Below are 15637 nucleotides of genomic sequence, written 5' to 3' on the forward strand. Positions count from 1 at the left end.
AGGGTATACTGCCTATCTGGATAATATAGAGTTCCCCCAATTTGTCTTTATAGCGAAGGTATAAGAGCACTGCCATCCAGTACTCATCTCTTTGCTTGATGCTAATATTATGCTTGTCTTGTGTAAGCAGCAGAGCATGCAACCTGCCATGCTTGCCAGTGTATGTGGAACCCAGGGACCTGTCATGGTTGGTGTTCTTAGCCATTGTGGTCGCTGTCATCATCATCATCTTCTTGAAACAGATAGGGGTCAGCCTCCTCTCATAGCAAGGGCCCCCTCTGCATCCAAAGGAAAGTCTTCCTCCTCTTCCATTCCCTTTGCAGCTAGAGGAAACAGTTGCAGCTTTCTCTGCAGCTTGGAGCAGCTTTAAAAAGCTAAGTATAAAGTGAGTGTGCGAGCTTGTGAGTGTGGTTTGTTTCTAAGTGTGGTTTTGGTCTAAGTGTGACTTAAGATTTAGTGACTTTAGATTCAGGGATTTTACAACAAAACCCTTTCACTCTTTATTTGAATAGTTTGTTTTGCTGTAATATTCCCCATTAGGTAAGACGTGCTCCATACTTACCAATGCTGTCCAGTGTGCATCTTGCAACATGTATTCTCAGCTTGAGGGGGCATACTGTTGTGTAAGATGCAAGCACATTGCATATTTGGAAGCCCAGATCATGGATATATATTAACAAATTGCAAAACTGAGATCCATTGATAACTTGGAAAGGATTTTGTTGCTCACAGAGAAGGAACTTGCTGGGGCAAACGTAGAAGGCAACGGTAGCATGGAGGTGCACGAACATGAGGCAGCTAGCTGGGTGACAGAAAGCAGTTGGGTAGAGGAAAGAGTGCCAGGGAGGTTAGTCCTGAACTGGCACACCCCAAAAAGTTTGCTAAATTGGCAGATGGGGGGATGTTAGTACAGGGGTAGCACTGCTGCAGCACGATACTTCCTCTGAAAGCCAGGGGAATGTCTGGTCCTGTAAGAAGGGGGATAGGAGCGCAGAGAAGACTGAACAGGTGCTGGTAGTGGGGGATTCAATTATTAGGGGAACAGATAGGGCAATCTGTCACAAAGATCGAGAACATTGTTCAGTGTCACCTTCCTAGCGCTCGAGTTTGACACATTGCAGATTGGGATGACCGATTACCTCTAGTGACCAGTGCCAGGCAGCTGCTGCCAAGGCAAATAAAATGATGCCCTTAAATAGCCATGGAAACCCGCAGACAGATCATTCCAAGGTTCAAATAAAATGTAACTTTTAATAAACATTACAAGATATTTGAAAGACAAAAATTCTCATGCCATGCAGGGTATTAAGCACCGGCTGACACATTTTGGGGAGGATTCCCCTTAGTCATAGCCTGCAAACTACTAAACTTTGCCTGCAATTTAAAACCATTCCAAACATTTTGCTAGTATATATGGTGGAGATATGGCATCGTTCACATTTATTGCAATTGAACAAGTTTGTAGACCATCTAGAGGTGGAAAGTGGACACGTGAATTGCACATGAGCGATTGGATTTTTGGATTAGGTACGTGTTATCCCGCTGGGATGAACTACAGAACTGATTTATCATATTTTATTAATTAAGATCGTCTATGGCAGTGTCATTCACCATGTATACACTCTTTATTACAAATATAGTTATTTACTATATGGTGAATGTAGTATAAGGTGTAGACTCGGTTAGATGATCTATTATAAGTATTCTTTGTTAGTTTTAGGAATTGCATAATAAGGTGTAGCACCACTGATATTGTATTTTATATATTTTTACGTACAATCATAATAATTGAATTGTAGTTTATGGATTCTAGGTGTCAGAATAAAATATATGCTCGGATTAGTTTTTAAATGGGTGTGTGTGATGGATATCCAATCAAAATGCAGTTTTTTGGTCATCTGATGAAGACATGGCTCAGTAGAATGTTTTACTGTGTAGTGTATCTCATATAGAGTGCATGCAGAAAGGATACTCTTGTTCCAGTAGACGCCATTTTTGTTGAGGGCAAGCCAGGGATCTATCGCTTTGAAAGGTTTTCTTCCCCCTTTTGTCCACATTATGGAGGGGAATCTAGTCTCTGTTTATAGATAAATGTGTTTATTTCCTCTTTATTTCCGTTTTATATACTATCAGTGATGTTTTTTTATTCTTTGGTTTTTATACAGAGATCCTGGGCAAAATGGCGCCCCGGTCAGGCCTGCGGGCACTGATTATGGCCATTATCGACGGGTGTCTGCTGTGTAAAACATCAGACACCTGCCGGCTAGGGTGGCTGCCCAGCTCACGTACATCCGCCATGTTTAAACATACGGCATCCACCAAACTAGTACAGCGGATGTCAGAAAAGGATCAAACAAAACCAAAATTATAAGTCATTATAAAATTATGATGCTAGCCAGACTCTGTTGTTTTCTTTACAGATCTTAATCCATCTGTTTCAGGGTTCCTTTTAGGATTGGGATTCAGATTTAGACTCCTGCTTAATCTTGGACTTCTCTCTCCTGGACTCTGGTTTTTCTTGGCTTGGGGACAGAGGAGGGTGTCTAAAATACTCCATCATCACAGTGTATAATACACCACTCTCCATGACACAAATTGAAAGAGCCATGACTCTTTTGGAAATTTTGATACATTAAAGCTAGAGATGAGTGAACACTAAAATGTCCGAGGTTCGAAATCTGATTCGAACAGCCGCACACTGTTCGGATGCCTAGGCAGAGTGAATTCCAGCCGGAAGACGCCGTGGGGACGCTGCACGGAGACGACTTCTAAAGGTAAGAGAAGAACCAGCGTTGATTGGCAGAATGTATAGCATTCTGCCAATTAACGCTGGTTCTGCATCGAACCTTAAACTTCGAACATCTAGTAGTGTTCGATCGAGTACGAGTATTTTGTATACCGTAGTATTCGATTGAACACCTACTCGATCGAACATTACTCGCTCATCTCTAATTACAGCATTTCAGTTCTTAATATCTTGGAATGTTTTTTTAGGCCTTCCTCCTATGCTAATCCCTGTGGCAATCCTATTAATATTATAAAGGTGAAAGTTTGTGAGTTTGGATGTTTGTGGGTTTGTGTGTTTGGATGTTTGGATGTTTAGATGTTTGTTACTCAATCACGCAAAACCCGCTCCACCGATTTGGCTGAAATTTTCCACAAACATAGTCACTACACCCGATTGCGCAATAGGCTACTTTTCGTCACAATAGCGCACATACGTTTTTCCCAGGACCCCCACAAAACCCAAACTCACATCACTATCTCTGCAATCTCACACACTTTGGACCATAGCAAGCCACAAAATTCATATTACCCTCTACAGCAGAGGTCAGCAACCCCTGGCACACGTGCCAAGAGTGGCACTCCTGCCAAATTTCACTGGCACACCAGCAGCACAGGACTTGCAAGAGTTAAATGAAGTCCGAGTCTCTTCAGTGAGCTGCTAGAGCTGAGGCATAAGGACACTCCCCATTGAGAGGGGTGCAGGAAACCCAGGGGGTGGAGCTTAATCACTCAGGTCTGTGCCTGCTATAGTGGTCTGCATCCTGCAAACATTCCCCGAGGAGAAGAGGAAGCTTCTAGCAAAGTGAAACTGAAAAACACACAGGTACATAGGATTACTGTTCTCATTAATGTCAGGCATTTGGGGTTATTAGTTTAGTCTTAGTAACTCCATGTGCCTCACATTAATAGGAATAACCCCCATCATGTCCCTCATATTAACCCCTGTGTACCTCACATTAATAGGAATAAACCCCATCATGTCCCTCATATTAACCCCTGTGTGCCTCATATAAAGGTTACTACTATGTGAGACATATGGAGGTAATAATAAAAGACATCAATAATGAAGATACTTAATTATTACCTCCAAGTCTCTCACATATCAGTAACTCTTACACAAGGGTTAATGTGAGGGACATGATGGGGTTAATTGCTATTAATAAGAGGCGCATGGAGTTACTAAACTGTCATGCACAGGGACAGACTTTATGTTGCTTGCTCAAGAGTATCCTGTGCCCAAAATGTACATGTACTGGCGGAAAATAACAAATCATACAATGTCGTATATCAAAGTATATTCACTTGTAACACCTCTGTCCCAAAGACACTATGTACAGTTTATAACAACACCGTATAGCAGCTGAAATACAAATTACATTCATCACAAAAGTCTCACGTATTCTCAGAATTATAGCAAAAACAAGATGCAAAGTTACATTTCATATCCCATACCTTATACACAGTACAAAAACCTTACCCGCGCCTGTATATACCCACTGCTACAATCACCGCAGACGAAGTCGCGGGTACCAGCTAGTATATCATATAAGAGAAACTGTTCTGTTCACAAATATTTCTGATTACAATCCATTGCAGGACAAAAAAAAAGGAAATTTGGAAACGGTTACCTTCCTCTGTCCCCAAGCCAAGGAAAACCAGGGATTCCAGGAGAGATAAGTCCAACAGAAAGTAGGAGTCAAAATCTGAATCTTAAAAGGAACAGAGGTGACCCATTGGTATCTTTAACTTGTTAATCCATGCCCTAACTCCAGTAGAGATCAGCCTTTTGTCTTAAGGGCTTTCCTTCTGCCTTGAGCAAGAAGTCAATGATCTGCACCTTTTCATTGATATAACTAACTTTATTGAAAATTAACCCCGGCAAGACATTTCTCAATAGTAGACAAACATTGAAGATACTCATTTACATGATAGAAACTTAATCCCAATCTGCACCCCCCTTAAACAAAAATCTAAATCCTACCTGGTACAACGTAAAGGGAGTAATATGGAAATGTTTAATTCAATGGGGGCCACAGATTTCGTAATATACACAGAAACAATGGTCACAAAGTCAATAATCTTAACAAAGTTGAGAAACTCTCCCTAATGAAAAACAGTGATCTTCTCACTGGGGGTGCAGATAAAGGGGGTGGGGTGGTAATTCAGGGCAGAGAACTTTATATTTGCAAAGCTGAATGGATCCTATCCAATACTACTTATTACCTAAGGGTACGTTCACAGGGAGGAAATTGTGAGGAATGTGGCGCTGAAAAAAAAAGCCTCCCTTTGACTTCAATGGGTTCCTTGCGCTGAAATTCCACACCAAATTCCTCACCATTTTCCTCCATGTGAATGGACCCAAACACTACTAAATGACTCCTCAACATCACACCAATTAGAAGCTGATCAACCGATATTTGACTATACAAAATCCCTCTCTTGCACTATTCCTCCATCTAAGATCCATACAAATCAACCCAACCCACATGGGAGGCCTCTAATTTCAGGGATTTCCTTATTTTTAGTCACTTCGGCTACATCGATGTAGATTTGCAAAGATTTGTAGCCATCTTATCTTATCGGCAGACCTTATCACTAGTCTTCTACCACTGAGTTGGAAAATCACCTACAAATGGGCAACTTTAGAGGTAACATTCCTCTATCCCAGGGGTAGGGAACGTACGGCTCTCCAGCTGTTGCAAAACTACAACTCTCAGCATGCATACTTACTCTGCTGTTCATGGAAGTGAATGGAGCATGCTGGGAGTTGTAGTTTCACAGCAGCTGGAGAGCCGAAGGTTCCCTACCTCTGCTCTATCCTAATATCTGACATGATCAAAGAGCAGCAGACATAGCTGTTATTTTAGAGTCTGACCCTATACTAGCTATCTAGTGGAATTTTTTATACGCATTCAGATGATAAATTCCAAAGAGGTTTTACTTAACTGGTATATATAAGGGAAAACCATTACAGAAGGAATTGTCATGCGGTATAGGTGATGTGTTTTAGTGGATTACAATAATGGTAAGTTGCTTTATAAAAGTTAGGCTGGGTTCATTCTACCGCTGCTGTTTGCCCCTGGGTTTCGTGAACCTCGGGGAAACTGGACAGGGGATGGCCGACATGCAGGACTTTGTGTCCATGCAAATAAAAACGGTGGGGAGACCACATATGTACACAGTGGTCACATTTAAAAACCCATTCAAATAAATAGGTTTTAAAGCTGACCACCAGCAAGCCGTCTGCTGTCCAGTTTCCCCAGGGTTTACGATGGAAACCCTGGAGCAGACAGTGGCGGTAGTGTGAACCCAGCCTTAGGAATAGAAGACAGAACTGTGCCACATATACAAAAAACAAGGAAAAACCTATGATAATTAGAGATGAGCGAGTAGTGTTCGATCGAGTAGGTGTTCAATCGAATACTACGGTATTCGAGATACTCGTACTCGATCAACACTATGCTATACATTCTGCCAATCAACGCTGGTTCTTCTCTTACCTTTCCGAAGTCTTCTCTGCGCTGCGTCCCCTGCGTCTTCTTCCAGCTGGAATTCACTCTGCCTAGGCATCCGGCCTAGGCAGAGCCGACTGCGCATGCGCGGGCATGTCCTCGCATACGCAGTCAGCTCTGCTCGGGCGTCGGGCCGGGCAGAGCCGACCGCGCATGCGCAGTCGGCTCTGCCTATGTCCCGAGGCCTAGGCAGTGTGAATTCCAGCCGGAAGACGCCACGCTGCGCCGGGAGAAGACTTTAAGGGGAATCCAGTCCGACCGTCACTCGTGGACTTGGTAAGTATAATTTTATTGAATGTTGCGTACCCCTGAAACGAGCATTTCCCCTCATAGACTATAATCGGGTTCGAAATCCGGTTGAACAGCCGAACAGTGTGCGGCTGTTCAAATCGGATTTCGAACCTCGGACATTTTAGTGTTCGCTCATCTCTAATGATAATGTTCAATGTATTATCTCTTTTATACAGTTCAATACAATTCACATTTTGTATATTCTTTTTTCCCTTCAAATGTATTAGAGTTAAAGAGATACTCCTATTTTGTACAGTTCTGGCACATTGACAGTATGTATTTTAAAGATATGTCCTCCTTTAGCCCTCCGCTAGGTCACACGTATCCAGAATTGTGCACCATAAGTTAGCAGCTTTTCGAAGCACAATATGGTTTTATTACAAGCTATTACAGCTGTAAATGTCCAATACATATTATTTTCCAGCATTTGGACCCGCTTCTATCTCAAGGGGCGTTCACACTACTTCCACTGTTCACCCCAGGGTTTCCATCCTAAACCCTGGGGATACTGGACAGGGGATGGCTTGCCAGCAGTCAGCTTTAAAACCCATTCATTTAATAGGTTTTTAAAGGTGACCGCCGGTGTCCGTATGCTGCCTCTCCACGGGGTAACTGTTTTTTATTGTACAAACACAAAGTAGTACATGCAGGACTTTGTGTCCGTGCAAAAAAAAAAACGGTTTTCAGGCAGAAAGGCTGCATATGGACACCAGTGGTCACCTTTAACAACCCATTCAAATGAATGGATTTTAAATCTGGCCGCTGGCAAGCCGTCCCCTGTCCAGTTTCCCCGGGGTTTAAGATGGAAACCCCTAGGCGTGCTTAGCTATTTTGGACCTCCCATAGAAGTGAATCGAGAAAGATGTGTATATGTATTGTCAAAAGCAAAGGAAGGGAGTCAGATGATTTATCACTACCAGATAACTCCCAGAGCTTGTAGGACACTTAATAACATGTGCACAGATAACGCTGTGATCATTCAATGTATCTTCATTGGAAAGAAAATAAATTGTAACACTTTATGCAAATTAGGAGGTATGCTCAGGGTATTGCCTGCATAATATTATATGGCTATCAGTCCTTATGTGGTTATTATGGGCAAGTGAAGCTGGAGCAACATGGGGGTAAACATGGGGAGTAAACAGGTTGTCTCATCATTGTAGTTTTCCTTTAGTACCCAGCTATTCCTTAGGCATTTGACCAGTTTAGCATTGAGTGTATGGTGTGTACCCCCAATGTTTACATTGAAGTTTTTCTTCAATTAAGACATTTCCTTTTATCTCAAAATGTAAAGATCTCCAATTAATTATATTCCCAGTCTTTTCATTAGTTATCACTTTTTGTATGTTTCCCGGTGTCAGAATATAATCCCACATATGGACGTCACTTAGTTCACCCATAAAGCTTTGTTTCTCATTAAACCCACCCCCAAATGAGTCTTGCTCCTGCCCAACAATTATACTTATTTTTGTGTTTATAGTAAACCCTTTGTTGGACACCCTTCTAGGGTAAAGTTTTCCATTGACCCAAAGTTGAATTATACCAGTGTGAGAGTCCCAAGACACACAAGCATGTTTCCAGTCTAGAACATCCGGATCTGTCTTGAATATGATTTCTTCCTTATTGATAAAGACATGATAAGAATTTGGCGGTTTGACATAGATGAGAAATGCATTACTCGTTTTTGGTTCAGACATGACCAAAGAAAAAAGGCCATAACTGCGAGAAAGCTCAGTGTAGGACCTCAGGCAAACAGAAACCATCCGTAGTGGTGCCTTCAATTGGGGTTTTAAGATCACATGTGCAGTGGATGTTTGTCTTGAGAAGAGAAAGACCTTGTTTCCCAAATCTATAAAGAACATAAAATAGCAAATATAGTGAAAAATTAACATACAGTTGGAAATAGCGAAGCAGACTTGAATGGAACAGCATTGGGCACCCTAGACTACCAATCCAATGGTGGACATGGAAGTCCCATAATCAGTAGGGATCTCTACAGGCGGACCATCACTGATCAAAAATGAATCACCTATCCAGTGGAAAGATAAAAAATTCTGGGGCTAGAGTGACCATTCAGAGTCTGCCAAATTTCCACTGGGAAAGTGGTCATCTACAGTCACCGTGGTCATGACACTATCGACACAGTAGACTGCAGCATTGGCTAAATTCTGTTAGCGTGACCCAAAAAAATAAGGATTTCATGACTGAACATAGCACCCTGATATCATACCTAAGGTACCTGGGTCAGAAATGTTTTTCCTCATGGAGAATGCCAAATTGGTGTAGGGAGGATGAAAAAAATCAGCTTATGACCTTCAGGATGAGAGTTTATTTGCATAAGATGACTGTGAAAAACAATTGTTCAAACATTTGGCTAAGCAAAGAGGCAACACGGTGGCCCGGTGGTTAGCACTGCAGCCTTGCAGCACTTGAGTCCTGAGATTGAATCCCGCCAGGAGCAACATCTGCAAGGAGTTTGTATGTTCTTCCCATGTTTGTGTGGATTTCCTCCCATTCTACAAAGACAAACTTAAATGGAAAAAAAAAATGTACATTGTGATCCCTATGCGGGGCTCACAATCTACATTTAAAAAAAAAAAAAATTGGCCAAGCCTAAAAAAGTTCAAACAACATTCAAAAAGTGTGGTCTTGTGGCTATTACATGTCAGGATCCCCAAATATGTGGGGCAGATTTATTAATAAATGCACCAGAATTTTGGCTTAATTTGCACTGAGAAAAAGCTGGCCTACATGATGCACTACATTTTTTATTTGTTTTAGGAACTTGTAAATGTCTATGGCTTTTTTGTCCATTAAACTAAAAAAAATTTGGGTAACGTTCACTGAAAAGTCTGGAGGATATTCCTCCATACTCCCATACTCTAAAAAGACATACTGGTAGAGAAAAAATGTACATTGTAAGCTCTATATGGGGCTCATAAAACAGGCTTCATTAAGGACCGATCGAGCAGGCAAACTACAATTATAAGGGTTATGAAACTGCAATACTGACAGTACAAAGCTTATACATTCAATATTGTATATGTTTATACTGTATATATTGTATGACAATGTAATTCTAATATACTATACCTTGTTGTGCATGAGATCCTATGAGACCCACAAGTATCAGGGTGAGTAATATTATCAACCTTAAAGATAAAAACAAATTGTACAAATTATATCAGTTTTCCAAAAAAGCTGAATTAAATTGGAAAAAAACACAAAAAAACCCAAACATTTTTAAATTTTTATCATTGAGCAAAAAAAAAAAGAGGTGCAATGGCCGTGGGAACAAATTGCTGGCCACAGCAGTGACACCACCATGGATGCACACCGTTGATGGATAGCATGGTCATGTTGTGTATAGCATGGTCATTTGGAGGTATAGAGTATAGTACATGGTGGGCCATAAGTATGGATACACCTAGCTATGGGTACACCCAAGATCTCCAGATCTCACTCCCTTGGACTTCTAACTCTATGGCCATTTGAAGGCTATGGGGTACTCTGTGAAGATCCAGAATGTGGGGCACCTGAAGCATCCTTTAGTAGGATACTGACATTGCCGCATGTCACAAACATGTCAATAACTTGATAATGAATAAAGCTACATTAAAAATTGTTTTTCTTGTGCGATTCTCCATGTGTTTGATGTGTCACATGACCCTCTTCCCATTGAAAAAAGTAAAGTTGAATCCGAAATGGCAGCTTTGCAGATGGCCGGCATGGGCGTCACCTGGCCTCAAATGTTTCCCCCCTCCCATGTACTAAAATGCCACAAACGGTAAGGTGATATCAGCAACCACTTCCATTTTGTCTGGGCGTATCCATACTTATGGCCCACCCTGTATAGTATAGTAAATTATAGTATGGTATGGGCAGCTGCTTCATCCAGGGGCTGTCTGTTGGTCTCCCACTGATCAGGTATGTATGGCTATATTAAAGGATAGACCATGAAAATTAATAGACTATCTTTTTAATAAATAGAGTCTCAATAGATTAAGGAATAAATTACATTGTGAAATTATACTGATGAAACATAGCAGTTTATACTAGGGAGGTTACAAAATTTTGGCAACTAAAAACTACAATATTTGCCTCATATACACTATGTGATCAAAAGTATCCAGACACCTGGCTGAAAATGACTTACAAGTTCGTGGCACCCTCCATCGGTAATGGAGGGGGCTTGCACCCCTTGTTGTTTTGCATGGCACTATCACAGCACCGCCCAAAATTGATGTATTAAACACCTTCTTGCTTCCCACTGTTGAAGAGCAATTCGGGGATGGCGATTGCATCTTTCAACACGATGGAGCACCTGTTCATGCTGCACGGCCTGTGGCGGAGTGGTTACACCACAATAACATCTCTGTAATGGACTGGCCTGCACTTGAATCCTATTGAACACCTTTGGGATGTTTTGGAACGCCGACTTGGTGGCAGGCCTCACCGACCTGCATCGATACCTCTCCTTAGTGCAGCACTCCGTGAAGAATGGGCTGCCATTCCCAAGAAACCTTCCAGCACCTGATTGAACGTACGCCTGCGAGAGTGGAATCTGTCATCAAGGCTAAGGGTGGGCCAACACCATATTGAATTCCAGCATTACCGATGGAGGGCGCCACAAACTTGTAAGTCATTTTCAGCCAGGTGTCCGGATACTTTTGATCACATAGTGTATCTAAATAGGATGAACCTCACAAGATTATTTTTTAACAAATGCTTGTGCCTACCATTTTGTTTCCGAGCAACCACCATGCTAACCACTGAGCCACCGTGTGGCCCCTGTATAAGTTTATTTTTACACTCCTCGCATAAGCCTTCACTCTGAGGAGACCCCAAAGCATATTAATGTTTTGTGAGTGATGAACCCAAAAAGTTTCAGGTTTGGGTAGAACCCAAAACTTTTGGAAAATTCAGGTCAAATCTGGTTCTAACCAAATCAGTTGTATAGAACATTATTTGTCTCTAATACTAGCTAAGTCGGACCTCCAGTCTGGCAATGAAACCAAGTAATCAGTATTTCTAAATGTATAGTCACACATTCAGCTTTTGTTTTGATGGATTTTGGGGCCAAAACAGAAGTGGGCAAAAAATAAATAATAAAAAAAAAATAGAATCTGACTTTCTACAATTTTATTTCCTTTTTGATTCACACCTAGTTCTGGCTTAGGCCTGGTTCACATCTGCATTCGGTAATCTGTTTGGGGAGTCCGCATGGGGACCCCATGAACGGAATACCAAACGCATTGGCAAGCGGAGAGCTTATGAAAACACACGGAACCCATAGACTATAATGGGGTCTGTGTGCTTTCTGCACGGTGTCTGCATGGAACATGTGGAGAGAAAAGTACTTCATGTTCTACTTTCCTGTCCACATGACTCGTGCAGAGACTGCGTGGAAAGCAAATGCACCCCATTACAGTCTATGGGGTCCGTGTGCTTTCACTGCTCACCAGTTTTCAATGCATTCGGTAGTCCATTGTGAGGGTCCCCTTGCAGACTCCCCAAACGGATTTCTGAACGCAGATGTGAACCAGGCCTTAAAAAGACATGTCAAAAATCTGAACAAAAACTTTCAAAATCCTGTATGTCTACTACAATCCTAATCTTTCTTACCACTCTTCTCATTTACATCTTTCCCTGCTTTACACTATTCACACATTCTGGACAACATGCTGTCCTGCTTATTTGGGGAATAGTATGTGTGACTTTACATCTGTGAAAAACAGGTCAATTTTTGAAAAAAATTTTTTTTAACATGTCACTAGAGATGAGCAAACAGTAAAATGTCCGAGGTTCGATATTCGTTTCGAGTAGCCCCTCAATATTCGACTACTCAAATCGAATATCGAACCCTATTGTAGTCTATGGGGAGAAAATGCTCGTTTCAGGGGTAGGCAACGTTAGATCAAATTATACTTACCAAGTCCACGAGTGAGGGTCGAGCTGGATCCTCCGTGCAGTCTTCTCCTTGCAGCGTCCCTGTGGCGTCTTCCGGCTCTGAATTCACTCTGTCAGGCATCGGGAGAAGACTTCTAAAGGTAGGAGAAGAACCAGCATTGATTGGCTGATTGTATAGCATTCGGCCAATCAATGCTGGTTCTGCATCAAACGTTTACATTCGAATAGCGAGCGAGTACTACTCGCTCATCTCTACATGTCACTACTCTATTTTTCTGGGTTGTAAAAAAAACAGATGACGTCTTCCATTTCTTTCACAAACCCATACACTTTTGGGGTGATGCATCCATCACAAACCTGCTTCTATTGTTTTTGAGGGGTTTTGTGAACCCAAGGTCCATGAAAAAAAAAAGGAATAAAATCAGGTGTCTGAATGAACAAATTGAAATGAATGGATATATATGCCATCCACAAAAAAATGTGGTAGACAAATATGTGTGTGAATATAGCCTGTGGGGATTTGCTCAGGTAGATGCTCGGTGGCAGTGCAGGAAACAGGGACACAGACACTGGATTGCACACAAGTTCAGGCTTTATTCACTTGTAGTGCATACACTGCCTTTGCAAAGACACAAATAACAAAAACAAAAACCTTCTCGGCTGAGAACTGACTAAAACATAGGAACACTTTTCCCTGACTATACAGGAGACTGGCTACCAGACTCCCACCTTGGCAACAACAACGGGTGGCACAGTATCTGCTCTGTAGGTTTGGTATGGAGAGATCAGCTCAGTGTCAGTGTGGTGCCACCCTGCTAGTCTTCACACTCAGACTGTTATTAGGGCCTGATTAGTCAGCTGACCTCCCTGGTGTGAATCTTTACCAAACACCCTTTAGCTGCCTGGCTGGGGCATACCTGTCTTCCCAGACCACACCCTTCACTCTCTTGCAAGCCTTAGAACTAATAGAACAACGATAAAATAATGACATGAAAAAAATGCTGTAAAACTGTATACAAGACTGATCATGGTTAGCGTTACATATATTGAATTTTATAAACATTTATAAAGACTTGTTAGGCTTCCTACCTCATGTTGTCCAGATCAACGTTGTCTTCTTATTTCTTCAGTCTCTTTTTCTCTGTATGTCTTCGTTTCAGAATCCTTGTATTTTATACTAAGTAAAACCTTCCCATTGTGCAAACAGTAAATATTGCAACAGTTTTCGCTAGAAATGTTTTGTAACTGACCTAAAAAAAAAACCCTTTCACTTACAGAATTAACTTTTATTGACCTTTGACCTGATTGAAAACATTTATTATGCAAATCGAAAAGATTTTATCTCCCCCTTTGTCCTCATATTTAGAGGCCACCGATACTAATCTTATTTACTTTTACCTGACGGCCTTTGGAACTTTATTATATCATTTTTTTCAACAGCTAAAAAAAACTTCCATTTAATTTTTGGAAAACTTTGAACCACTGCCATAGTGATGTGAATGCTGTGATCACGATTAAAACCAGACCTTTGTCGTGTTCCAGAGAGCTAGGAATGGGTCTATAAAGCAGTTTTATTATTTATTTATAATGCGTAGCCTACTTTTTGCCTACCTTTCTACTGTCAATTGGAATCAATAAAGACTCATTTATTTGATGTTATTTTTGCATGCATTTGGCTTCTTTTTTTTACTGGCACACAGTGGTGCTCTATAGATGACCCGTTTTTTTATTTTCTTGTCCATCAACCTCCACCACCTCACTGGTTGGTGTCCAGGTAAGAGCTGCCACTGTTTACCTCCAGCCACCTCTGGGGTCTTTTACATATGGGCGCCAGATAATTTTTCTTTTTGTAGTTCACGTTTAGGGCAGATATACTAAGCAGAGAAAGACTCACAGGAATAGTATAAAAATATACAATGGCTTTATTAAAGTATCATGGAAACCATCTAGACAATAAGACAAGGAACATCAACCACAGAAGAGGCAATACGTGAAGAGTCACTGTCTAGTGTCTATTTACTGGTCTCACGGTCAAAATACTGGGCACTCACCACTGCCCCAACACAATCACCAAGTACTTCTTCACTCCCTATCTTACCCTCCAATATGGTCTCCTATTTCCCCCCTGCCAAAATACTGTAATATGACTGGGCCTAATACTCAGAAAAAACAAACCAGACAGGGAGATGAGATGGGGCACAGGTGGTACAATGAGGATGTGGTAAGCACAGATGGGGCAATGACAAATGGCACAATGAGGAGGACACAAAGAAGCAAGATGAGGCATGGAGAGGAGGTAAATGAAACAAAGGGATTATAGTGCTCAACAAACACCTGCTCTGAAAAAGTCAAAAAAAAAAAACAACTGAGCCATTCTGGTCTGGTGCAATGGACAAAGACTGCGTCTGACGTCACCAATTGCCATTGTTGGTGATCAGTCACTGATTAGCCAACAGCAGAGATTGGGGGCAGGACCACCACTATTGGCAGAAGATTATCATAGCTCCAGTACATAGTCACTAACAAATGATGGTGATCCCAGAATAGTGATCTCTGCCATTCATCTCATACTAGTCAGCGATTAAGGGCGGTGATCACCAATGTGGAACTTCTGCCATTTGTCACTGACCAGGACCAGCTGTCAGTCAGGGCATATGTGGAGGTGCTCAGAAGCTGTGCCGTAATAGTATGGCACTGAAGGCTAATTAGCTACCTGCAATGACATACTATTTGTCTGTGCTCTGTCTAGTTATTTTTGCAAACAAGAGAGATCACATTGCCATGTTTAACAGTATGCTTGACTAGCAACATCACTTAATGCTCTCTATGAAGGTCTTAGACGTCAGCCATGGTGTAGGACCTATGAAGATGATGAAGTTACTACAGTCTCCTCCTACTTCTCGTCTTGGTTAAGAATCAAGTCTGCAATCAAAAGGTATGTATGTTTCAGCTCACCATATATCTTCTTATAGACATATCCTGGAGAGGCACGGCTCACAGGTGAACTCCAACCTGTTGATAATGGCACTCGCTAAAGGTAAAACTCGCCGAGAGGAAGGGGCCTATAGTTCCTGAAACGCATCGCTGAGCCAGACGGGCTACAACTATCCAGTTACTATTTAATTTTTTTACGAGAA

The 15637-nt window shown here is 41.6% G+C and overlaps 1 protein-coding gene across 1 annotated transcript; it reads right to left on the bottom strand.

Annotated features, from left to right (window-relative positions):
* Nucleotides 1-7795: 7795 nt before the first annotated feature.
* On the bottom strand, nucleotides 7796-13594 carry LOC142214531 (C-reactive protein-like). The gene is made up of 3 exons (XM_075283481.1): nucleotides 13590-13594; nucleotides 9684-9742; nucleotides 7796-8439 (listed from the first exon to the last, which is right to left on the bottom strand). The coding sequence occupies exons 1-3, from the start codon at nucleotides 13592-13594 to the stop codon at nucleotides 7796-7798; spliced, it is 708 nt and encodes a 235-aa protein (XP_075139582.1).
* Nucleotides 13595-15637: the final 2043 nt, after the last annotated feature.

The sequence above is a fragment of the Leptodactylus fuscus genome, chromosome 7 (genome assembly GCF_031893055.1).
Source record: "Leptodactylus fuscus isolate aLepFus1 chromosome 7, aLepFus1.hap2, whole genome shotgun sequence".
NCBI classification, from domain to species: domain Eukaryota; kingdom Metazoa; phylum Chordata; class Amphibia; order Anura; family Leptodactylidae; genus Leptodactylus; species Leptodactylus fuscus.

What these genes read in the sequence shown, in the direction of transcription:
- LOC142214531 (XM_075283481.1), bottom strand. An exon ending in AGGATCTCATGCACAACAAG is followed by an intron (nt 8,440 to 9,683) that starts GTATAGTATATT and finishes TGTTCTTTATAG; the next exon opens with ATTTGGGAAACAAGGTCTTT.